The sequence below is a fragment of the Dasypus novemcinctus genome, chromosome X, assembly GCF_030445035.2.
Source record: "Dasypus novemcinctus isolate mDasNov1 chromosome X, mDasNov1.1.hap2, whole genome shotgun sequence".
Classification (NCBI taxonomy): Eukaryota; Metazoa; Chordata; class Mammalia; order Cingulata; family Dasypodidae; genus Dasypus; species Dasypus novemcinctus.
Window position 1 is genome coordinate 131,254,221 of NC_080704.1, and position 26,990 is coordinate 131,281,210.

General features: G+C 41.0%; 1 protein-coding gene across 1 annotated transcript; it reads right to left on the bottom strand.

Moving 5' to 3' along the window:
• Positions 1-23,803: 23,803 nt before the first annotated feature.
• Positions 23,804-25,511, bottom strand: LOC139438005 (cancer/testis antigen 47A-like). Its single transcript, XM_071212979.1, is given in 4 exon segments — positions 23,804-23,954; positions 24,102-24,218; positions 24,682-25,258; positions 25,260-25,511. Coding segments are annotated over 4 exon segments (1,095 nt in total). The 3' UTR covers positions 23,804-23,805.
• Positions 25,512-26,990: the final 1,479 nt, after the last annotated feature.

Genomic DNA, 26,990 nt, shown 5'->3' on the forward strand with positions numbered 1-26,990 from the left:
CTACAATTATAGTGGGGGAATTTAATGCACCATTGCACAGAACATCTAATAGAGAATCAATAAAGAAACAAAGAATTTGAATAATATATTAAAAGAGCTGGACCTAATAGACTTCACAGAACATTACATCCCAATGTAGCAGGATATACATTCTTCTTAAGTGCACATGGGTCATTCTCCAAGAAAGACGACATGGTAGGCCACAGAGAAAGTCTCAATGATTTCAGAAAGATCAAAATCATACAAAACAATTTCTCTGACCACAGTGGAATGAAGTTGGAAATCTGCAAGGGCCAGAGACCCAGATTTGACATCAAGATATGGAAGTTAAACAACACACTCTTAGACATAAAGTGGGTGAAGGAGGAAATCTCAAAAGAAATCATTAACTACCTTGAAAATAATGAAAATGATAACACAATATGTTAAAACTTATGAGATGCAGCAAAAGCAGTACTGAGAGGGAAATTTATAGCCATAAATTCATACATCAAAAAAGAAGAAAGAGCTAAAGTTGTAGATCTAACTACAAAATTGGAGAAATTAGTGAATCAACAACAAATTAACCCCAAAGGAAGAAGAAAGAAAGAAATAACAAAGATCAGATCAGAACTAAATGAAATAGAAAATAAGAAAATGCTTGAAAAAATAAGCAAAACTAAGAGCTGGTTCTTTGAGAAGATCAATAAAATTGACAAACACTTAGTTAGAGTAACAAAGAAGAAAAGACAGAAGATGCAAGTACACAAAATCTGAAATGAGAAAGAGGTTATCACCACTGACCCCACAGAAATAAAGTCTGTCATAAGAGTATACCTTCAAAAACTATATTCCAATAAGGAGGACAATTTAGAGGAAATGGACAAATTCCTAGAAACACATAAGCAGCCTCCATTGATGAAAGAAGAAATTGACAATCTCAACAAACCAATCACAAGTAAAGAGATAGAACCAGTCATTAAAAACCTCCCAACTAAGAAGAGCCCTGGGCCAGATGGCTTCACAGGTGAATTCTACAAAACATTCTGGAAAGAACTAATGAAAATCTTGCTGAAACTCTTCCCAAAAATTGAAATAGAAGGAGCATTGCCTAACCCATTCTATGATGTCAACCGTACCCTAATAGCAAAGCAAAAATTTACAGACCAATCTCTCTAATGAACCTAGATGTGAAAATCCTCAACTAAATATTTGCTAATCATATTCAACAACACATTAAATGAGTTATAAACCATGACCAAATGAGTTTCATTAATAGTATCTAAGGATAGTTCAACATAAGAAAATCAATTAATATAATATACCATATAAACAGATATAAGGAAAAAATTTCATTATCATATATATAGATGCAGAAAAAGCATCTGACAAAATACAGCTCTTTTTATTGATGAAAACACTGCAAAATTTCGATTAGAAGGAAACTTTTTGAACATGACAAACCCACAGCTAACATCATTTACAATGGTGAAATCCTAAAATCTTTCCCTCTAAGATCAGGAACAAGACAAGGATGCCCATCATCCCACTTCTATTTAACATTGTGTTAGAAGTACTTGCTCAAACACTGAGGCAAGAACCAGATATAAAAGGAATCCAAACTGGAAAGGAAGAAGTTAAAATTTCACTATTTGCAGATGATATGATCCTATACGTAGAAAACTCTGAGAAGTCTACAACTAAGCTTCTAGAACTTATAAATGATTTCAGGAATGTTGCAGGTTATAAGATCAAAGCATGAAAATCAGTAGCATATTTGTACACCAATAATGAGTAATCTGAGGAGGAAATAAAGAAACAAATAGTATTTACAAAAGTAAATAAATCAAATACCTATGAATAAATTTAACCAAAGATGTAAAAGACTTATACACAGAAAACTACACAACGCTGTTCAAGGAAATTAAAGAAGACTTAAGTAAATGGAAGAATATCCCCTGTTCATGGATATGAAGACTAAATATCATTAAGATGTCTATCCTACCAAAACTGATCTAGAGATTAATTCAATTCCTTTAAAAATCAACACAGCATTTTTCAATGAACAAAAAACTAAATATGAAAGTTATTTGGAAAGGAAAGGGGCCCTGAAAAACCAATGATATATTGAAAAGAAAAATGAAATTCGAGGAATTAAACTTTCTGACTTCAAAATGTACTATAAAGCTGCAGTAATGAAAATAGCATGGTATTGGCACACGGAGAGACACATTGACCAATGGACCCAATATGAGAGTTCTGATATAGATCCTCATATGTATAGTTATGTGATATTTGAGAAGCACATCAAGCCCACTCAAGTGGGAGAGAATGGCTTCTTCAACAAATGGTGCCTGGAGAATTGGATATCGATATGCAAAAGAATGAAAGAGGATTACCCTTTTACACTTTATAAAAAAATCAACTCATGATGGATGAAAGACCTAAATATAAGAGCCTAGAACATAAAGACCTTGGAAAACAATGTAGGGAAGCATCTACAGGACCCTGTAATAGGAAATGGCTTAATGATAATCACACTCATAGCACAAGCAGCAAAAGTGAAAATAGATAAATGGGACCTACTCAAAAGGAAACCCTTTTGCACTTCAAAGAAGTTTGTCAAGAAAGTGAAAAGATAGCCTACACAATGGGAGAAAATATTTGGTAACCATATATCTGATAGGAGACAAATATCCTGCATATATAAAGAACACCTATATCTTGAAAATAAAAAGACAAACAACCCATGTAAAACACGGGCAAGAAATTTGACAGATGCTTCTACAAAGAAGTCATACAAATGCCTCAAAAACACATGAAAAAAATTCTCAAATTCACTAGCTATTAGGAAAATGTAAATCAAAGCTACAATGAGATACCATCTTACATCTATAAGACTGGCCACTATGAAGAAAAAACAGAAGGCTAAAATTTTGGAGAGGATGTGGAAGAATGGGAACACTCATCCACTGCTGGTGGGAATGCAGAAGTATCCAGCAATCCTGGAGAACAGTTTGGTGGTTTCTCAAAAAAACTAGCTATATATTTGCCATATGACCCAGCAATCTCACTGCTGGATATATACCCAGAAGAAGTGAAAACAAGGACAGAAACTGATAACATGCACACCAATGTTCATAGCAGCATTATTCACTATTGCCAATAGTTGAAATCAACCCAAATGCCTCTCATCAGATGAATGGATAAACAAAATGTGGTATACACATGCAATGGAATATTACTCAGCTGTAAGAAGGAATACAGTACTAACACATGGGATAACGTATGTATCTTGAGGACCTTATGTTGAGTGAAGCAAGCCAGGCATTGAAAGACAAATACTACATGACCTCTCTGATATGATATAAGCAAACCAAACTGTCTCAGAGAGCTAGAGTTTGGATGATAGGCATACAGGAAATTGGGGGGAGAGGAATGTTGTGAGCTGACACCTATATGGGTAAAATATATGATAAAGTGAAGGTAAGTATTTGTACAGGGAATGATTAAGATGGGGACATAGGATAATTTTGGGTGGGGCTTTGCAGGATTGAGGGGATCTAGGGTTGGGAGGATGGTTCAGATGGCCCAAGGAATTGGGGGAAGGGCTGGGAAGAACAGTTGAACATGGGATATTGTCGGGTATGTGGTTGAAACTCTAATGCTGAGCAAACTATTTAGAAAATATTATAAGGAAGGAATATCTGTTTAAGGTTCTTAAGATGGAGGGCATCTGCCACAGGGGCAGGCTTCTAGGGAGGGTGTGAATGCTTATCTTTTCATAGAGTGGAGAAACATAGAATGAGTGGGAAGGTATACCCACATCCTCGGGAGGCCTGATGTTCTGAAATAGGGGGGATTGTGTCTCTTGAGAGAATTGGTGGCTTCCAATGGGAGAGGACAGTCTAGTATGTCATGCCCTCAGCATTGTTGCAAGTATCTGTGAATCTGGTCCTTCAAGCAGTGCAGACTGATTGCCACTGTGGGCTCTGAGAGGAGGGAAAGGGAGGAATAGAATAGATGGAAGCAGGGTAACTTGGGGGCAATGGAACTGTTCCACAAGATTGTGCAGTGATGAATATAGAACATGTTAAATTAAAACAAAATTGTATAAAAGTCTATAGGCTAAAATGCAAACCCTAATGTAAATCATAAGGTAAGTAAAAATTTAAAAATTGTACAGTCTAAAATATAAACCATAATGTTAACCAGAATCGACCATGTTTGATAGCTATGTTTCATTATCTGTACATCAGCAGCACCAAATATAACATGAACATGTAAAAAGATAATTGCTGGGGAAGGGGGAAAAGGGTTTGAAGTTGGATATATGGGAGTACCTTATATTGTATATGTGACTTTACTCTGATCTAAAAGTTTTTTGAAGAGAAAATTTAAAATTAGAAAAAAAAAGAAAGGATGTAGACACTGAGGAAGAAAGGAGAGAAATTGCTTTGCAACTTTACAGACAGGGTAACACCTATTACAGTGATGAAAGGCAAAATGTCAAAAACAAAGTTTTATTATATTTTTCATTTTTTAATACCCCAATTTATTTTAAATTTATTTTAGTTTTTCTAAATTAGTATGTATTCTATTTCTAATCTTTAAACCTATCACTATGATTTCATTTTCCAATTAAGTGAATTTGGCAATATACTAGGCTTCATTTTTGGAGAAGTTTTGGACCACAGAGAGGTTCAACTACGGCAGTGGAGGAACACAGTTGTGGGGTGTTATGGATGGGGGACACATGGTTGGGATGGAGTTCTCTGGGGCATGTATACAGGGTACATAAAAATGTTGGGATATATGTTGGGTATTTTCATTATAGTTATGGTTACAAATGACAACTGAGGGAATACTGAGCTCCTAGCCATGGGAGCTCTGTCACATTCCCCAGTGGAACAGCAATGATCCCCCAAATGCAAGGGCAAAGACCAGTGAAGAAGGATAGTCCAATGATGAGTCCTTGATACTAATGACTATGTTTATGAGCCTGTGTGCCTGAAATTTGAACTAGGCCTAGAGCTGCATGGTGCCTGAGAGTTACCTTCTGAGAGCCTCCATGTTGCTCAAATGCGGCCACTCTCTAAGCCAAACTCAGCATGTATATGCATTACATTCCTCTCTCTATGGGATATGACTCCCAGGGATGAGCCTCCCTGGTGCCAAGGGATTACTACCAATCACTAACTGGTGATGCAACTAGAAAAAGACCTTGAATAAAAGGGGGAAATTGTAAAGACAAGAGAGTTTATATGGCTAAGAGTCTTCCAAAAAGAGTTGGTATGTCATCAGAGGTTGTGATTATGCATGCCTCAGCAGGATCCCAGAGACAGCCAAAGTAAATACAACCCCAGATACTGGTCCTCCTGAGAACTATGGAGACATATATGTCCTATGATCATGGCAGTTGGCTCTCTTGTTCAGTGCCTTGTCAGTGGGCCCTACTTCAAAATTTGCATTCCTGAGTGTGATGGAGTTGGACTCATATGTGAACTTTCTACACATGCCTCTTCTGATGCTTTTACTAAACCTGTGGTTGGTGCTGTGTTTGATGTATACCTATGCACTGACCATGTGCTAGCTGGACCCTGAGCCTGAGCAGAGTTGCAGCTCCTACTCTCCGGTTTGTTGTACTTGCACATATAGGCTACCACACTAATGAAGGATGTCAATTGTAACAAATGTACCTTATATTTTTATATAACATTTATATAATCTAATGTGTCTTTAAGCATGAAAAAAAATCCTGATACCCAGATTACACCTAATGCTAGTTAAATCAGAATGTCTCATGATGAAATCCAGGCCGATTTTTAAAAAATTATTTATTTGTTTTTAAAAATTACATTAAAAAAATATGAGGTCCCAATCAACCCCACTGCCCCCACCCCCCACTCCCCCCACAGCAACACTCTCTCCCATCATCGTGACACATCCATTGCACCCGGTAAGTACATCTCTGAGCATCACTGCACCCCATAGTCAATGGTCCACATCATAGCCCACACTCTCCCACGTCAGGCCGACTTTTTTTAAAGCTCCACAGGTGACTTCAATGTTCAGTAAAGTTTGGGAACTGCTGATTTAGCTCATCTCTACAGAAGCCATCATATTTCCTTAAGACTATAGAAGAAGAGCCTCTGAGGACCATATATTATTTATTAAATTAGTGTTTAGGTAGTATTCCTTACTATTCTTGAAAACAGTGGATCTTCCTTGAGCCCATGAGCTTTGTCCAATATTTGGAAGGTGTTTCTTCATTAGATGTAGATTCAAATAACAAGAGATGAACGTTGCTGGTGAAGGGAAGAAGGAATTGTTCCAGAGTTTATAGGAAGAGGTTGGGTAGGACGATTTGGTTATTGCTTGTTGTGGCTGTGGTTGCAAGGAACATGCAACATCTGGGTTACATGTTTATATAGGATGGCTGATAGAGATCAAGTGGGAAGATAAAAGCCATAATTTGTTAAAGAATTTGCTTAATCTTTTGCTAAGGTGATTTTCAGCAAAATAGGTAGGTGAAGTAGATTAGCAAAATCTGAAGCCTCTTAGCACCACTCTACTAAACACAGTAGATAGATACTACCAAATGAATCATTAATACATAATGTTTGACATGTGCAGATACTGTTTTTTAATTACTTGTTACATGAACACAATACCTTAACCAAAATAAATAGCTCATTGAGTGGAATGTCAGCATCCAATGAATAGATGGTGAGGAAGAATTTGGGTGTGTTCTTATGGGTCCATTAAATCACTCTATGTGGAAACTCCTTACTTTGCATTGCTCTTAGTTTAAACTAGTGGTTCTTAAACTTAAATATGCATAAGAATCACCTGGAGACCTTTTCATAACACAGATTTCTGAGCCTGACCATGGAGTTTAAGTAAGAATGGGATAAGGCCTGAGATTTTTCCTATCTAATGACTTCCAAGGGAATGCCTGTGCTAATAGTCTAGGGACAACATGTCAAAAACCACTACATTCGAGTGGGGTTTTCTTCCTTGATAATTTAGGCTACAAAAATAAATAAATAAAGCTGAATTTAAAAAAAACTTGAGCTGAAAACAGGCTTTCCAAATGTTGAAAAGATAATATTTCTAGAAGGTAGACTAATACAAAGACTCCTTGGTTAACATCTTAAGTGTATATTGTCACAACATATAAGATGAAGATAAGATTTTACTATCCCAGTAATTAACCACCTCTGTGAGTTTCTTTTAAAGAATCAATACAAAAGTCCTAAAACAAGGTAATAGTTACCAAACATGGTCCACTGGAAACCCTCAATCACTTACTAGCATACACGCTGTTAGATCAGAAGTACGTTATTTACAAGATACTACATTTTCCTCAATCCCTCATTTGTGAAATATTCATTAGGTTCAAAGAGAAGTTCTACTGAGAAACTCCTAGGCTGTCCAGAATCCAAGAACTGGAGTTAGATATCTTTTTTTAAAAATTTTTAAAATTTTTATTTAATTGTCTTTTTAAAAAAGATATGTAGATCACAGAAAAGTTACATTAAAAAATATGAGGTTCCTAGCCACTAGACCACCCATATACCCCCCATCCCACTCCTCCCACATCAACAACCTCTTTCATCATTGTGGCACATTTATTGCATTTGGTGAACACATTTTGAAGCACTGCTACACAGCATGGATTATAATTTACATTGTAGTTAACACTCTCCCCAGTTATATTCAGTGGTGTATGGAAGGATATATAACGCCCAGCAACTGTCCCTGCAATATCATTCAGGAAATGCAAAGTCCCCAAAATGCCCCCATATTACACCTCTTTTTCCCTCTCCCTGCCCTCTGCAACTCCCGTGGCCACTGTCTCCACGTCAATGATTGCTTCTTCCATTGCTACAGTCACAACAATTCTATAGTAGAATACCAGTAAATCCACTCTAATCCATATTTTACTCTTCCATTCTGTGGGCCAAGTGCTCTAAAATTGTTATATCATGTTTTTGACCTAGTTTTTGACCTATGTTTTCAAGCATGTCTGTATTCTTAAAGATTATTAACCAAAATAGAGGAATTCTGTTAGGGTAGATTTTATCTTCAGACATTGTCTCCTAAATTGTATCTTCTTCACTTCTTCAGAAAGTACCTCATCAACACCTATTTTCCAATTGGATTCACTGTATTTAGGTTCATAAATTGCATTGACAATTTTGTATCTCTTATCAAACAGGTTGATAGAGGCAAGCATATTTCTTTTTAATATCATGAACTGCTCTATGATAATTTAGCTTTAATTTGAGCAATTTCAAGCTGAACATCTTTGAGGGACTTAAATAACTGCTAGAAGTACTAAGAGTATTCTAGGTGGGCTATTCTTTCATGGCGTTCTTGAGAAGCCCCAGAAGTTTGATGAATATGCCTCCCCTCGACAGTTTCTTCTTCCTCTGTGTCCGCATCAACATGGTGGGCCCCTCTTCTATTGCAGCTTCCGCTGTCTGAGGTTCAGCCTCTGGGGCGAGGACTGGAGATTTTCTTGCTTTCCTAGCATCAATAGCATCAGTGTCTTTATATGTGAGGACAAGTTGCTCCAGTGTCTTTGACCCAGCAACTGAGACAGGAAGCCGGGCAGAGTGTGGATGTGGATCGTGAAGGATGATGTTCAGTTTCTCAGCACCCTGCTCTGTCTCCCTACCATGGTCTCCTGCCACCTCCCTATTGGCTCCCTGCTCTTGGTCTGCATCATCTGCCTCCTTAGTGTCAAGGTTCACACTTCCAACAAGGTTATCCCCTTCGACATGTCCTATCATGTCGCCAGTTTCCCCTCCTCCCCCTCCATCCTTCAACTGACTGCTTCTCGTTGGGCTTGTTGGTCAAGTGTAGCTGGTTTTAATGGCTTTCATCAGCCATGTTGGGAGACCCTGATACCTCCTCGGTAGCTGTAGCTGAGAAGCTGCTGCACAAGTGAGAGCAAAAACGAAGGCGGCAGGAGAAGCTGCTGCTGGGGTGAGCATAATGGACGGTGCCCGAGGTGAAGACATCTACTATCCAGTGACCAGGGTCAGACTACGGTGGCTGAAGGGTTCAGACCTTGTCTGCCACTGAAGGACCCAGCACCTGCACCCAGGGCAGGATCACAATGTCAGGTCAGACAGGACTACTTCAGCCCTGAGCCTGCGTTTAAATCCGGAGCAAGAGAGGTGAACAATCACTCCTGTCATGACCTCCAGCAAGTTTCTCCAGCTGGTCCAGGTGGCCTTAAGTTGTAAACTCTTTTGCTGAGAAGGGATGGGGAGATCCCTGCTTCATCCTCCATCCCCCCTCCCACCTGCCTCCAATTTGCCTTTGGGAAGAGGATCATCACTGCCCTCTCCACACAGGCTCCAAGAAGAACGCCTGGGTTATGGTGACCAACATACCTCATGCAATTGACTTAAGACAGGTAGGAAGCTTTAGCAAACACAAGAGGTGTGGAGCAAGTGGGCATTTCTTCCCATGAACCCAAACTCATGCCAGTTCTTTTAAACCATTGGTCCCAGGTCAAGAGCACATGGAAATCATCTGCAGGGCTTGCTAGAACACAGATTCCTGGGCTCTACCCCCAGAGGTCAGGTTCCATGGGCCCGGGGTGGGGTCTGAGAATTTGCTTTCCCAGCAACTTCTCATGGGATGCTAATGCAGCTGGCCTGAGCACTCCTCTTTGGAATCAGGGATCCAACCCAACGTCCTCATGTCACAGGTGGCTGAAACTGAGACAGAACAGCAGGTTGGTTCCAGAATTGGTTTTAAGACTTACCACCTGTTATATCTTGGCAAAATCAGCTTCTCTGAACTGATTTTGGTAATAACTTTACCAGTTAGGGTAATAACTCCTGCTTTCCCTACCCCTCCTAGTTGTTTAATTTACAGTGTGGCAGTTGTTGGATAATCTCTCAGATCTTCAGGAGAAGCCTGTAATTTGGTTATGGAGCAGTTTAGAGCTTACACCCTGCCTTCCCTTTTATCAAGGAATGAGAGGGGAGCTGTGGTGAATTCGGACTTAAACCATTTGTTCTTTTTATTTTGTTTTTCTCTGTTTGTGATTGCCATTTACATTTGTTAATATTTATAAGTGCAGTGGTTTTTCTTTTTCATGTATGAAATTTAACAGTGTTTACTTTTGCATTTTCTTCCACTGTCTTTATAACTGCAAAATTCTTTAGTATTTGGAGATAAGACCATTCAGGTATATATGCTCTACTAGTTTTTAGTTGTGAATTTTTACATGATATACCCTTACCATGTAGATTTATATTGGCACATGTTATGAAGTTCTGATCTTAGTTGGCCTTTTGTTTTCTAAACAGCTACCTTCTGTCACCATTTGTTGAGTAATCCTTTGCCTCTGTTGAAGTGGATGTGCACTCCTCAGCACTTTCTGGGAAGGTAGAATAGGTAGGAGAGTGATTTGAATCCAAGCCCATTCTTTTTTAGTCACAGAGAATGAGTCTAAGAGCAGCTACCTATCTTTCCCAAGGTAATGATAATTAATGGAAAAGCCAGAATTAGAACTAAGATACCATGGCCTCTAACCTGAAGTTGAGACAACTGCTTTTTATCTAGATGCAGGGGCTACTTGACAACCAAAGTTTATTTAATTAGCCTAAAGTAAATGAGCATGACTTTATCTTCTCTGAAAAATGCAGACAAAACTTCCTCACCTACTTTTGATCAATCAGGAAATATTTCCTGCATAGTTGTGTGTATTGCCTCATGTAATACATTGCTGGCAACTGAGAAGCAGCTACCAGTATTTTTATGTCCAGGTCTTCCAGTTGGGAGAAAGACCTGGATGTGAAACTTTTCCACCTTTACACTGACATATATTGACTGACTCTACTATGTAGCTGAAAGAATTAGGAAGGCTCAGAGTATGTGTGATTTTCTTGGGAAACACTTCCCAAAGGATTGAGGCCTTGGACTCAAAAATGCAAAGTATCCTCTGACTAGATAGGGCAGTAAAGGCAGGATATTGGCTCCACATGCTCCCTGTTAAAACGTGCTCATCGTCTCAGAAGGTCCTTGGCTATAAGTAAAAGCTGATCCTTAGTGTGGGGGTAGGAAGGAAGGGGCAGACCTAGGGGCCGATGGATCTCCTATAGCAAGGAAGATGCCTAAGTGTAGCCATGGCCTACTGCATGCTTATGACCAGGGTTACCTCTACTCTTCTTTAGCAAAACCAAATCCCCCCCCCCCAAGTAGATGGCTTTTATGGGAAAGCATGATAGTCCTGCTTTCTTGACCTCCTTCTTATCTCTGTCCATGTATTCTTTGCTTTGCAGCTTTCAACAGAACCATCACTCTTCACTTTAGAGGAGATAGTATGTTACAAACGAAACAGAACAAAAATCACAATTGTCTTCCTAGGTAGTGAGAATCTGGACTATCTACTTGAAGCTGCAGGACAAATATTTCAGACTCTAAATGGTCATTCACCAGGCATGTGTTGAGCACCTAGTATGTGCCTGGAGTTGTGCTGTGGGCTGGGGACCCAGGTGTACAGGATTCATGGTTTGCCTTACTTCAGAGTCTGGAGGGGATACAGAGAATTGGATGAAGAAAAAACAAGCCATCAAATGCCGAAAAAGGGATGAATAATGTGCTATGGGGGGCCAGGGGAGAGGAGGATTATCCAGGCAGAGTTGAGGAGGCAGGGAGGTTGGTGCCTGAGATGAATCTCAAGAAGAGGCATTTCCTCTGGTTCCTGAAGGATCATTGGTTTAATTGGCAGTAAAGTGGAAGGCAGGAGGGAGGTCACTGCAGGTAAAGGACAGTGGCAGAGATGGGTGTGTGCACATGCACTTGTCCAGGAATGAAATGGCTGGTGCATGGCACAGAGTTGGAAGGGCCTGGAAAGTAGATTGGGGCCATGAAAACCACACTAACTTTAAGTCTTCTGCCTCCCAAATACACACATATTCCTCTTTCTGCCACCATTTCCTTCCCTACTTGCCTGGCTCACTGTCCTCCCATCTTCTCTACCTACTATCCAAACTGATCAACTTTATTCATTAACTCATGCATTTATTCACATATCAAGTTTATTTTAGTTTCCTTCCATGACCACTGTCATGTCCCCTTGGAACACTTTTGTGTACCTGCTGCCTGTCTGACAGAAAAAAAACAAAGATGGCAGAAATGTCCATGGTTTCCATCTTAGTGCCCTACCCCATCATTCCTGTGCCCTTTTGGGGGCATTGTCCAAGCTCCCTGGAAGCCAGGCCTTCCTGGCTGCATACAGCATCAGTGTTCTACATATGTGCCAAGTCTCAAGTACATGCTTAATCATTTTCTTTCCAGTTACCTCTACCCCTTAACAGCAGGGCTGAAACACAACATGATGACTGCTGTCAAGAAGTCTCAGGCATAGAAGTGTGCACCTGGAGCCTCTTCTTTGAGTAGGAAGGTAGGACGGACACTAGACTGTCCATAGAGTAAGCTGTTATCAGACAGTGAAGACCCAGAGGAGATGGTTTTCTTGTAGTGGCAACAGGCCAGCTCCCCAGATAGTTGAAACTGGCTCAGTTTCCTGAGAGGGTGAACTGAATGACACCAGCAAACAAAGGAGAAAGGAAAATGCTGAGGTTTAACTGAGGGTGTGTCACCTCCCAGCTTCACAGTGGGACTCTTCCTACAGCAAGTGCATGACCCAGAAGTGCATGGGACAGTGTTCATACCTCAGTCATCTGCCTGGGCCTGTCGAGGTTGGGGGAGAAGCAAACTCACACAGAAGGTCACACTTCCTATCTCTGGCATGCAGTTGATACCTGTTGTCCACCAATTGCCATCCTATCCATGATTTCTGATCACCTCCAAGCCAGGAAGTTGGCCCAAGCCAGGACTTTATAGTTTTCCTTTGGGAAAGGTGCTCTTTCTCCACCTTACTTCCCTCTTAGTCAACAGAAATGGCCAAATTTTATCCCTTTGCAGACCTGTCTCCAGGGCTGGAGTGGTACTGGGGGAGGAACCCAAAACTACAACCTGAAGAGGTTTAATGTTAGGGATGTCAGGAACAGCCCTGGAATACCAACCCAAGCTCTTCCTTATAGCCTGGCTCAAACTGACCACCTCTGGGAAGCCTTCCTTTCAGTATTTGCACTCTCTTCCCTCAGGCTATCCTGGATTACAGTGATATGTGTGCACATGGTTTAGCTCCCCTACAAAAGCACAAGCCCCTCAGGGTCAACATCCAGGCCTTCTTCAAGTTTGTGACACCCATGGTGCCTATCACAGGGCTTTGCACAAGAAAGGTGTTTAATAAATATTTGTCGAATGACTCACAAAGGCTTTGATATCATTACTGCCAATATATGTTTTTCTATGTGCCTAGGGCTTGACTATTTACAAAAGGCAGTCGTATTCCTTTTTCTTTAGATTCTCACCATGGCCTGTGATGTTGTGATTTCAGGTCAGGGCTGTGAACTTGGGGCACTGTTGTAGACTTATTTACAAAATATTTAACCTTGGACAATGTGCTTTAGAAGGCAGGAAGCAAAAGTATTTTCTTGCAGTGACAAAATACATGTTTCCTTTGACAAATTAAAGCATTTCTAATAGAAAAGTAAGATGTTTTGACCTAAGTATTGGCTTTTAGGCTTTATGAGCTTAGTTAAATACTTCAATTCTTTGATTACTGCTCCAAGCTTTGCAAAAACTGTTGCAGGCACCTAGAAGAGGTGGTAGAAGGGAAAATTCTGGGTCTCCAACAAACGTTTGCATAGCCAGTCCTCCAATCAGTCCACTACTCTTTGAAACACTTTTCCTGCATCCCTGGTGTCCTCAATACCTGGGATGATAGTGGTTGATAGTGACACACAGAACCCTAGGCAGAGATCTTATTTTGCACATGCTCTATACCATCCTGCCCCAGGTCAGGCAGCATCAAGTGCCTCCCTACAAGGCAGAATATTTCTTGGGGATTATCATTCTCCTATGGATGATTAGTCCATCAGTGTTTGGACTGAGACCCTCTCCAATTGCCCAGAAATGTCCTGTTGTTTAAGAACTTAGGACCCTGTCAAAAGTCAACCTTCTACCAAAGCCAAAAGCAGTAAAATACTAATTAATGGTGTTAATTAGTGTGGCTTATGGAAAAATATACCAAATGTAAGCTATGGACCATAGTTAGCAGTAATATATTGATGATGTTTTTTCATAATTTGTAAGTAATGTTCCACTACAATTCATGGTGTTGGTAGTGGGATGATATGGAGAATTCTTCATGTTATGCATGATTGTTTTATACGTTCACAATTTTGCTAATTTAAAGAAAACTCTTGCCATTAAAAACTGTACTTTCAATCTCAGGTAGATGGCAAACTCATCCCCATGAAGTAAGTCTAGTGCCACTGAGGTGCTCTCTTCCCTCCCACCCCCCCAATTACAGTCTTAAGATTGAGAACTCCATGTAGTCTGGCTTCTATTCCCTTCCCTCAACAGACTCTGCTTCATAAGGTTTTAGCCCAAAGCAATACTATAGTCACAGAGTCATAGAACAAAGGACTTTCTGCAAACTTGAGTGATTAAATCAGTCTCTCCCTGCCGTAAATTCCTAGAGTCACACACCTCAAAAGATATTAGGATGCCATGGACTCAGTACCCCTTAGGGGGGCATTTCCTTGGACTATGTGTTACCCTATTTTCCCAATGTAATGGAGACTCATTTATAATTTCACTACACAATTCTGTTCCTTTTATCTGAACCTTTAATTAACACTATACCCATTAAATATATATCCCAGAGACTTAAATTTTTGGTCTGTTCATATTCCAGTTGAATCCTGAATCTGAGTTGTGACCAACACCTGCTCTCCAGTTCATCAGACTAACCCAGGACAACTAATAAAATATGATGACAGGCAATGTGTATCTCAAAAAACAGAGTATCTACAACTGCAAGCAAAACAATTCCTTCCATCTGCCCCATAAGATCTAAGTCCCCTCTTAATTTGAAACAATGAGGGCATCACAATCCCCAAATCATCAAGACTGAGGAATGAAGAAACATAAGGGGGGAATGTAACCATGGACCTAAGAAGACTTATTGTAATTGTAGTAACAGAAGAACTTGTAACATTGTTATAAAGATAGCAGATACCAGAAATTCTGAGGGGAGTGGGAGGAAAGAATAGTTGGAACACAGGGCATTTTGGGGGCATTGGAATTGTTTGGCATGATATTGCAATCATAGACACAGGCCATTATATATTTTGCCAAAACCTATAAAATTGTATGGAGCAAAATGTAAACTATAGACCATGGTTAGTAGCAATATTTCAATATTTGTTCATCAGTTGTAACAAATGTACCACACTTATCTAAGATATTATTAATTGAGGAAAATATGAGCGGGGAGGTGGTGGGGTATGTGGGTGTCCCATATATATATTTTTTCTCAGGTACCAAGGCTGGGGATTGAACCCAGGACCTTGTATGTGGGAGGCTGGCAGTCAGCACTCAACCACTGAACTATACCAGCTCCCCCCCCCCCATATTTTCGAAGTAACTTTTCTGCAGTCTGAAACATCTTGAGGCCTGATGTTCTCAAACAGAGGGAGGGTGTCTCTCATTAGCATGGATGGCTCCCAATGGGGGAGGACAGACTAATGTGTCAAGCCCCCAGCATTGTTGCAAGTATGTATGAATCTTGTCCTTCAAGCATTGAAGATTTATTGTCACTGTGGAGAGGAACAGAATAGTTGGAAGAAGGTTAACTGGGGCAGCAATGGAAGTGTTGTGAAGGATCCTGCAATGAGGGATACAGGCCATGTTAAATATCACCAAATATTTATAAAAGTGTATAGTCTAAAATGTAAACCATAATATAAACCATAATGGAACCATGGTTAGTAGCTATATTTCAATATCTGTACATCAGTTGTAGCAAATGTAACATCCACATGAAAAAGATCATTGCTGGGGCAGGGGGAAAAGGGGGAAGATGTTGTGTATATAGGAGTCCCCTACATTCTGTATTTGACTTTACTATGACCTCAAACTTTTTTGAAGACATAATGAAAAAAATAATGTAAGACATTGAGGAAGAAATGGAAGAGAGTGACTTACCACTGTACATACAGGGCAACACCTATTACAGGATGAAAGGCAAAATATTAAAAACTTTTTTATGATATTTTTCATTCTTTAGTAGCCCGATTTATTTTTTTGCTTTATTTTAGCTTTTCTAAATTATTATGTGTTTTATTTCTAATGTTTAAACCTATCATTACTATTTCATTTTCCTATTAATTGAATTTGACAATGTATTAGGCTTCATTTTTGAAGAAATTTTGGCTCACAGAGGAGTTTAACTATGGCAGGGGAGGAGCATTGGCATGGGGTGTCATTGATGGGGGATGCATGTGTGGGAGGGAGTTCTCCAGGGCATGCATATAGGATGTATAGATATGTTTGGATGTTCATTGGGTACTGACATAGTGGGTAGAGTTTTACATGACAACCGAGGGAGTGCTGAGTTCCCATCCGGGGAGCCCTGTTGTCGTATTCCCCAATGGAACAACAACAATCCACCAAGTGCAAGGGCAAAGACAAGTGAAGAAGAATGGACCAATGATGGGTCCTTGATAGTGATGACTATGCTTATGAGACTTATAAGACTGTGTGCTTGAAATTTCAACTAGGTCTAGAGCTGCAGGATGCCTAAGAATTACCTCCTGAGAGCCTCCATGTTGCTCAAATGTGGCCACTCTCTAAGCCAAACTCAGCATATAAATGCATTACCTTCCCCCCCTCCCCGCTCCCCAGCATGAGACATGACTCTTGAGGATGAGCCTCCATGGAACTGAGAGATTACTCTCATCAATCTGCTCATGATGAAACTAGAAAAAGACCTTGAATAAAGGGGGGAAATGGTAAAGACAAATGAGTTTATATGGCTAAGAGACTTCAAAATGAGTTGAGGGGTCTTCAAGGGATTTGCATTTATGCACGTCTAAGCAGGATCTCAGAGACAGCCAAAGTAGATACAATCCCAGGTAGTAGTGCTCCTTAGGGCTACGGAGACACCCAGGTTCTATGGTCATGGCAGATGACTCTGGAGTTCAGTGCCTTACCAGTGGCCCTACTTTGGAATTTGTGCTCCTGAGTGTGATGGAGTTGGACTCAGATATGACTTCTGTACACATGCCTCTTCTGCCCTTTTACTGAACCTGTGGTTTGTGCTGGGGTTGGTGTATGCCCAGGAGACTTGAATCTCTGAGCTGTATATGTCCCAGCTGGACCCTGAGCCTCAGTGGTGTTGCAGCATCTATTCTCCAGTTCGTTGGACTTACCCATGTCAGCTAACAAGTAGATGAGGATGGTCAACCACCATACCAAGGAACTGAGAGAGTCTACAACTGTAAGCAGGGAATCCCATCCATGATCCTTGTGGGAACTAAGCCCCATCTCAATTTAGAAGTGGAGTGGGCATTGCCATCCCAGGGTCCTCAGGATGGAGGAATAAAATATGGATTAGAGTGGACTTACTGGTATTCTACTATAGAGTTATTGTGACTCTAGCAATGGAAGAAATTATATCATTGATGTGGAGGCAGTGGCCACAGGAGTTGATGAAGGCAGGGAGAAGGAAAAAGGTGTGATATGGGGGCATTTTTGGGACTTGGAATTGTCCTGAATGATATTGCTGGGACAGATGCAGGACATTATATATCCTGCCATAACCCACTGAATGGACTGGGGAAGAGTGTAAACTACAGTGTAAACTATAATCCATGCTGTGTAACAGTACTCCAAAACATATTCATTGAATGCAATGAATATACCCCACTAATGAAAGAAGTTGTTGATGTGGGAGGAGTTGGGTGGGGTGGGGTGTGGGATATATGGGAACCTCTTATATTTTTTAATGTAACATTTTGTGTGATTTATATATCTTTAAAAAAAAGATAATAAAAAATGTTACTAGGATGGACAGCTCCCACCTTCCCAGTGAAACTGCTACAGGGTGGGAGAAAAAACGAGAGTCAGGGAGGAAGTCAGGAGAAGAGTTCCACATAGGTGTGCCTACCATCCTGATGGCTCCAGATTAGTACTTAGGGGGGTGGAAATGAAGATGTGGTATTCAAGAGGAAGTTCTGTGCATGTAAACACCTGGAAAGCAAAGGGTTCAGTGGGAGGGGGTATTCCATTAAGGTAAGTAGAGGAGTAAGATGGTTGGTGTTTGTACTCCATTCTGACCCAGGAACTAGGTCCCAGTGCTAAAGCAGGATGGGCTTCTAAAATAAGCCATTTTTGGAAGCACAGGGTCCCACTGTGCTCAGGAAACAAAGTGTGACATGGAGTGAAGATGAGGAAGGGGTGATACATCAGATAATTAATTTGACTCACCTATAACATTTGTAACATTTGCAGGGTCAGGTCAATCGTTCAGTGGTGGGCCCATATATTATATGTCTAAATATATGAAATGTTTAAATCAACTATTAAACTATTAAATAAAATTTTATATCTCCTTCCACAACAAATGTCACTTCATAATGACATGAAAGTCCAGGTTGGGATTTAGTATTCTCAGATTCCTCTAATCCTGCTCTAATGGTGTAGGAAAAGCTACCCCTTCCTCCTCCCTAACCATCACCTCCCCACCCTGCCTCTGTCCTGGCTCCTACACCAGATCCTATATCTTACCCCCTGTATACATATCTTACCCCCTGTATACATCCAGCCTGTAGGCTGTACAATCAGCACTCCAGACGACAGACCCAGGAAGAAGCACATGTGGGCCTTGGAAGCAGATGTGAGACTGATCAGAGGTCCCAGATATCTGATGCATGGTCTACAGGGGGCATGCCCCTTGGTCTCAAGGACTGTGCTCATGGCCCTTTGGGGATGGGTGTGGCTGGATGAGGGCCAAAGTGTGGCCTCTAAAGCCTGGAGCTCAGGACCGAGGCTCTTCTTTCCTGGGTCTAAGAGCAATACTATATTAACTAGTCCAGAATAAACACTAACAAATAAGAACCACTTTGAGACCCCCTCAAATCACGTTATACAGGTTAACTATCTATTTGGCCTGCCCTTTCGGTTGCAATAATGGTGATGAGGAGTCCTGCACATTATGTCACTCTGTGCGGTTCTAGTCATAGCAAATTCTATATTATACTATTTTTTAAAATTTATTTTTAATAATAAATTGCCTTTTTTTTTTAAGATGATGCTCTCAAACAGAGGAAACTGTGTCTCTCGAGAAAATTAGTGGCTCCCAATGGTTAGGGCAATCTAGTATGTCAAGCCATCAGCATTGTTGCAAGTATCTGTGAAGCTGGTCCTTCAGGCAGTGGAGATTGATTGTCACTGTGGGCCCTGAGGGGAAAGGGGGAGAGAAATAGAATAGATGGAAGCAGGGTAACTGGCGGGCAATGGAAGTGTTCCACAAGATCATGCAATGAAGGATATAGGGCATGTTAAATTACACCAAAAATGCACAAAGTTTATAGACTAAAATGTAAACCATAATGTAAAACATAAGGTAACTAAAAATTTAGAAGATTTTACAATCTAAAATGTAAACCATAATGTAAACCAAAATGGAACCATGTTTTAATAGCTATGTTTCAATATCTGTTCATCAGTTGCACCAAATATAATGGGAACATGTAAAAAGATGATTGCTTGGAAAGGGGCAAAAGGGTTTGATGTTGGATATATGGGAGTACCCTATACTGTATATGTAAATTACTGTGATCTAAAACTTTTTTGAAGACAAAATAAAAAATTAGAAAAAAAGGATGTAGACACTGAGGAAGAAATGAAAGAAATTGCCTCGCCACTTTACATACAGGGCAATACCTATTACAGTGATGAAAGTCAAAACATCAAAAACAAAGTTTTATGATATTTTTCATTTTTAATACCCCAATTTATTTTTACTTTAACTTTTTCTAAATTAGTATGTATTCTATTACTAATCTTTAAACTTATCACTACTATTTCATTTTCCTATTAAGTGAATTTGGCAATATATTAGGCTTCCTTTCTGAAGAAATTTTGGACCACAGAGAGGTTCAACTATGGCAGGGGAGGAATGCTGGTGTGGGGTGTTATTGATGGGGGCCACGTGGTTGGGAGGGTGAGCTCCTGGGCATGTATATAGGGTACATAAAAATGTTCAGATATATGTTGGATATTTTCACAGTAGTTACAGTTACAAATGACAGCTGAGGGTGTGCTGAGTTCCTAACCTTGGGAGCTCTTTCGCATTCTCCAATGGAACAGTAACAATCCCCCAAGTTAACACCAAAGCCCAATGAAGAAGGATGGTCCAACCATAAGCCCTTGATACTGATGACTGTTTATGAGCCTGTGTGACTGAATTTGAACTAGGCCTAGAGCTTCAGGGTGCCTAAGAGTTACTTCCTGAGAGCCTCCATGTTGCTCAAATGTGACCACTCTCTAAGCCAAACTCAGCATGTAGATGCATTGCCTTCCCTCCACTGTGGGACATGACTCCCAGGGATGAGCCTCCCTAGTGCTGAGGGATTACTACCAATCACTAACTGGTGATGCAACTAGAAAGAGATCTTGAATAAAAGGGGGAAATTGTAAAGACAAATGAGCTCATATGGTTAAGAGTCTTCAAAAAAGAGTCAGGAGGTCATCAGAGGGGTTGTGTTTATGCATGCCTCAGCAGGATCCCAGAAACGGCCAAATTAGATACAATCCAAGGTACTGGTGCTCCTGAGAGCTACAGAAACACACAGGTTTGATGATCATGACTGTTGGCTCTGGAGTTCAATGCCTTGTCAGTGGGCCCTACCTGGTAATTTGTATACTATGTTTTAAAACATCAGCACTGTTGATAAAACATGGTTGCTGATGTGTAAAATTTACTTCGTTTTAACAGGTAATGAGTACCTACTAAGCAGAAAAATCAGTGCATGAGGCTCTGGGAAAGTAAGATAAACAAAACCCTTCAAAGTATCAACCATTTAGAAGTTAATTTAGGGGTTGTGGGGCAGGGAGAGTCGATATACACATGTATGTATATATAATAGTAATATAAATTAGAATATGAGATGTGTTACCACATGATGTTAAAGAAGGTATTAATGTATTATGTACTGAGAGAGCACCTAGGAATCCTTAACTAAGTATGGAAATGATGTTGTTTAGTCTCAAACCCTGGGGCCCTTCTCTGATCCTCTACTTTGGTCAACTATGATTTTATCTTTTTTTTTCCTTAAACAGATTCCAGAGATTAAGATTGTTCTCTGCCTTTCCTTTTGATTTTTCTCATTTTTTATTATGAAACATTTCAGACCTATACAAAGCTATAGAGAATACTACTGTAAGCATCCATGTACTCACCACCCAGCTTAAGAAATATAACATTACAAATACAGTTGAAGCCCACTGTGTATCCTACAATAGAATCCTCCTGTTTCTTTCTCGAAGAGGTAACCACTATCCTAAATGCTGTATCTTTCCCATGCATGCCTTTTAGTACACTACATTTTATGCATCCCTCATATGCATGCTTTTTACTCTCTATATATGTACCCAGAATCAATATATGGTGATTGGTTTATGTATTTTTTTCAGACTTCATATACATGGTATCATAATTTTGCATCCTTTTGGAACTAGCTTTTTCCTTTATGCACTTTTCCCTCTTAGTCTCAGCCCTCAGTGAGTTCTAGTAGCCCTAGTCTAGCCATTGCTGTCCTGTTTAGCTGCAATACTCCTAAGCTAGTGAATTAAGGTTGGTCCTACCATAGGTGAGTCTCACCTTCTTTCTGTTGGTCTAAACCACTGGCTCTCAACCTTTAGAACAGCCACAGAACCCCCTAGAGAGGACTTGTTCTAAACCACAGATATCTGGACTTCACCCCCAGAGTTTGAGATTCAGTTGGTCTTGAGTGTGGCATGAAAATTTTCATTTATAACAAGTTCCCAGATAATGGTGATGTGCTCTTCTGGAGACCACACTTTGAGAAAAACTGCTCTAGATCAAAGTCTGGATCCAAGCTCAGTGGCACCATCTGGCTTGTAAGCAAGCTGGGCCATCCATAACGTTTCCTTCAAAAACATTTTGTACAACAGCACTGTCCAATATACATAAAGTAAAAGGAAACTGGCAAAACAATTAGAGTTAATTGTTTAACTCAATATATTATCATTCCAACATGCAACCAGTATAAAAATTATAAATGAGATAGTTTACACTATTTTTTATAATTGTAGCATATTTCAAAGTGCAGTAACCACATTCCAGCTGTTCAATAGTCACACATGGCTAGTGGACAGCACAGCTCTAAAGGCTTGGCTTCTATCTTAAATCTCTTTACAAAAATTATTTTAAACTTGATATTTTAATTTATTTTGGGCTGAGATAAAATAATTAAAAATGGGCTTTCCAAATGGTGGAAAATGATCCCTTTCAATGAAGGTAAGGTGGGCCAAAACAAAAAGAGGTAAAAGAGAGATGTGAGTCAGGATTATTTATATAAAAACAATCTGCCCATATTTCAGTTTATTCATTTAAAACAAACTTTTATTTTTCACTTGAACAAATTCTGTCAAATATATCTGTAAAAGATAAAAGTAAAGTCAAATATCATTGGTTATCATTTTTGGGTGATGAATTTGGGAATGAAATGAGTGTTAACAAAATTCTGACAGCCTTCTGAAAAACGAAAAACCTAAAAACAGTGAAGAACAGATTCTTTCTTCTTTCTCCATCCTTTTATTTCTATTTCTCCCAACTGCAGGATGAAATGAGAGAAAATTTACAATTATACAAGATTAACAAGCATGAGCGACTTTCTAAATCTAAGAAAATATTCAGCCCTATGTATGTCTTCTGTGTTTGTGTGCCTTATATCAACAAGAAGAGAAGAACAACACTTTTTCCTCTTGTCACTTGTACCCTTGGATATCGGGGTCCTCGTGCATCCAAGGGCTTCAGTCACGTGATTGTATTAACCTTGTCTCCTGCTTGCCTATCACCATAAATGCTTGTGTTTTTCCACAATAGTGGAATTTATCTAAATCTCTGTATCTTAAAAGACTGTTAGCTTCACAAATGATACTTCCATACCCTCCCAGATCCTCAGTTTTCAAATCTACCATATGGACAAGAGGCAGTTATGAAATACCCAGCTGTGAAAATGTGAAAAAAAGAGAAAACTACTAGTCAATCATTTAAATATACTCAAAGACAAGATATACCTTAAGAATTAATTACCAATTCAGAGATAAAAAGTATCAAACTATGACTAAGCTTCTTTCCTCTTGATTATTATATAAAATACAAATATCTACAATTGAATGAATATTTAAGTATTAATCATCAAATGTGATCCTACTTGAAATTCTTAACGTCTTCATATTTGTAAGTTGTCACATTCTAAAAGGCATTGTCTCCTGGTTAGTACAAGAGACTGCATTTCAGCCGCCAAGTGATGAAAGTCAAACTGGTACATGGCCCAGCTCCTTTAGCTGCTGCTTCTGGTAACCGTTCTCTAAACAATACTGGTCTCAGTTATTAGGTCTGATGCATTCACACCTGTCAGTAATCTTACAGGTAGAGGACAAAGGACCTCACAGAACAAATTAGTAGCCATGTAGTGTATTTCAAAATATACTACATTTTCTATTATTAGGTATACAAATATTCTATTAACTAGTAAGCTACACTGAATTTAAAACTAATTTAATCAATCCTTTTTGTAATTAATTTACTGAGAGAATTGAAAACAAACATAAAACTATCAGTAACAGGTAAATGCCAGGAATGGTTGGGTGATGTTCAAGGTTACACATTAGATACCTGGATTTTCAGGGGCTGCCCTCTGCTAGGTCCAAATTCTTTCCAGGTCCTTGTTTTTCATTTTCCTTTTCTTTTTCCTCCTCTGCTTCTTTCTCTTCCTCACCACCAGCTTTTTGGGCCTCTTCATCCGAGTTTTCATACAGATGTTTAGTCACTTCTTTAGTGAAGAACAATACAGACTTTGGGACCAGACATTCATGGAAAAACATCCCAATTCATAATCAGTAACAGCACCCAGTACTCCTCTCTCAAGAGAATCAGGAGGGATAAAAGTAACAAAAAGAAGAGGTAGGCATCTTCCTACCGGTTGATGCAACACTTCCGTGGCCCTCATACTTTTGCTGCTTGACAGTTTTCAAGGTGATATTATTACTCTCTTTCCAGTAAATCTCACACCCTATGCTGCTGATTATTTCTGGCTCTTTGGAGAAGAAGTGATCAGAATCATCAGGGTCTGACTGCATTCCGTGTGTATTGGTCACAACTTTTTTTGGAAAACCATTCATTTGCCTCAAAGACAAATTCTATGGTGGAGCTCATGGATTCCCCAATTTCCTGAATATTTAATTTCTTCTAAGTGCTCCCTTATCAGTTCATCATTCTAGGCGATGGACTTTCTGAGAATCTTCATATTTTTAAAAGTCATCAACCAAAATTTGTTTGCTCTTTCCTCCTGGCTTCCCTTCCATTTCCTCCCAAACTCCTTCCTGAACATCCTGAGCCCTGACATCCATCTGTGGGCTCATAATTGCATTGGTAGGTCAGATCGCTAATCAAACAGCTGTGGGTGGAGGGCAAGGTGTTTTTCTCCAGACTCTCAAGGTCTAGGATTGGGCTTTAACTTGGGTACACCGGCCTTAAGTGTTCTAAGGGCCCTCACCCGCCTGCTCCCCCTGAGGCAAGCGCTGGGCCGGGGAATCCGCTGCGCCGACTCCACACGCCTGCCGAGAGGCCACCGGCGCTCGCGGATTGGGCCCCTGGGCGCTGCCCCCTCCACCCGCGCCCTGCAGCCGCGCCCGCCCGCTCCTCACCCTCAGGGCCTGCCGCCTCCTCTCTCGGCTTCTTGGGCTCGCCGGCAGGCGCGTTGCGCTCAGCCGGGCCCTCTGCTCCCCAGGATGCGGGGCCCTCTCCCGGGTCTTGGGGCGGCCAGGGCGGGAGTGGCTCGGTGGGGAGCTCGGGCACGGGGACCGCGGGTGATTCTTCCGGGTCCTCGGGCGTCCCGGGGCGCTGCCTCATCATCACGCGGCCTCCGTGGGGCCGGACCAGGATATGGTGGTTATAACAGATGCGGTGGAGGAGGGAGTGGACCAGATCCGGGAAAATGAACCGAAGGTCCCCCATGGGGTACCGATGAGCGTCCACGACGACGTCCATGCCCGACTCGACGTCCTGGTCCTCCTCGTCTGCCGGCCCGATGTCCGAGTCCTCCTCGGCGCTGCCGCCCTCCTGCACCCCAGACGGGGGCCGCCGCCTGCCCACCCTCCTCCTCCTGAAGGGCCCCGGCGGGCGCCTCCGGTCCCCCAGGGGAGATGACCCCCGCGACTCCGGTCGCCCCCGCCACAGGCGCTGGGCGGCCCCCGCCGGGCCCGGGGTCGAGGACCACCTCGCTGCCGCCGGCGGCCAACATGGAGCCCACCTCCGCCGCGCCCATCTCCGCCGCGCCCACGGCGTGGTCGCGGCCTGGGCCCGGTTCTCGCTCGTCGGCGGCAGACATCACCAGTCAGCACCTCGACTGGGCGGTGAGCGGGCTGCGGCGACGACGGCAAAGATGGCGGCCACTGAGGCGGTTGGTTGGTAGCGCTGGTTGCTTTGAGGCAACGGGCAGCCGAGGAAGCGGCCGCTGTGAAGACAACCGTCTGTGACGGGGCCCGAGGAGGTCCCGCGATGGAAAGGGGCCCCACCCCAGGAAACCCACCCCAGGAAAACCACCCCAGGAATTCCACCCCAGGAACCCTTACCACTGTTGCTCTTGAGCCCGCGGTGAACGAGGAAAGAGTTCACTGATCAGGAGACCGCGGGCCCACGGAGCGAGCTCTAAGCTCATTTGCTGAGAAGCGAGGATTGACATGTCCTGCGTCCAACTAATGATCAAGACCCCCAGCTTCTGGAGTTCGAGTGTTGCCTCCCTTTTCCTTGAGGCCTTAGGGGTTGGTCCTGTGCTGCCTTTTAGGCCCACAAAGGTTCAGGCCTTTTAGACTTAACCTTGTCAGCAACACTATAGTGGTACAAAATGGAGGCATTCCGGCAGAAGAGCCGTGTAACTTCCCTGACTTCCACCTGTGTAAGTCAGACCTCAGCAGTAGTAAAATCTCCCAGAAGACTGAATTTGGGCAATTTAACGTGGTAAAGGTCACTTGGAGAAGAACGCAAAAAGTCAAAGTGGATGCAGTCAGAACCAAGTATTGAAGAAGTGGTAAATGACAGGAGCTGGAGGTATTTAAAGAACTCTGCCAACTTCACTCAAGCCTCCAAAGAAGGGATAAAAGACTTCTTTTATAGGGCCAGGTCACCTAATATCTAAGCAAAAAAAACATGAAAAGGACAGCTTCCTAGAATGTTTCTGTGACAACAGTCCAAGACTTTTTGTTGACTTCAAAGACCCACTTAGTCAAGACCTCAAGTGTAAATAATTATGAAAACTTTGGAGAAATCAACTGCTATTTAATACTTACTCTGCAAAAAAAAAGGTTTATACTACTAAAAATATTTTTTTGAAAAAAAACCCATAGCAAATGAATTGTATTTCTTATATTGCATTTTGGAAAAATAACACTGATAAATCCTGTCAAATCCTGTCAGGTTAAGGAGGCTTCTTTCCTTTCATCAACCCCTACTCTATCCCCACCTCAAGAAGGGAGCATGGTGTTGTCATAAATCATTGGTTTAAATCTGAAAGGGAACATAAAAATTCTGTAATGCAAAATTCTCATTATAAAGACAGCAAAACTGAAACAGAACTCTAGTCTGAGGTCTAGAGTTGATTTTAACAGTTAAACTCTAATGTGATCTTGGGAAAGTTACTTATTTCTAGATCTTTGTTTTATGATCTGCAAAGTTTGATCTGCAAAGTTAGAGTAATGATCTTTAGCTATTTCATAAGGGTGCTGTGATAAACAAATAAGATAATGGGTGTAAAGGCCCTTTTCATCCTATGAAATGCTGTATGTGTACATGGTTTTATCACATCAATAAT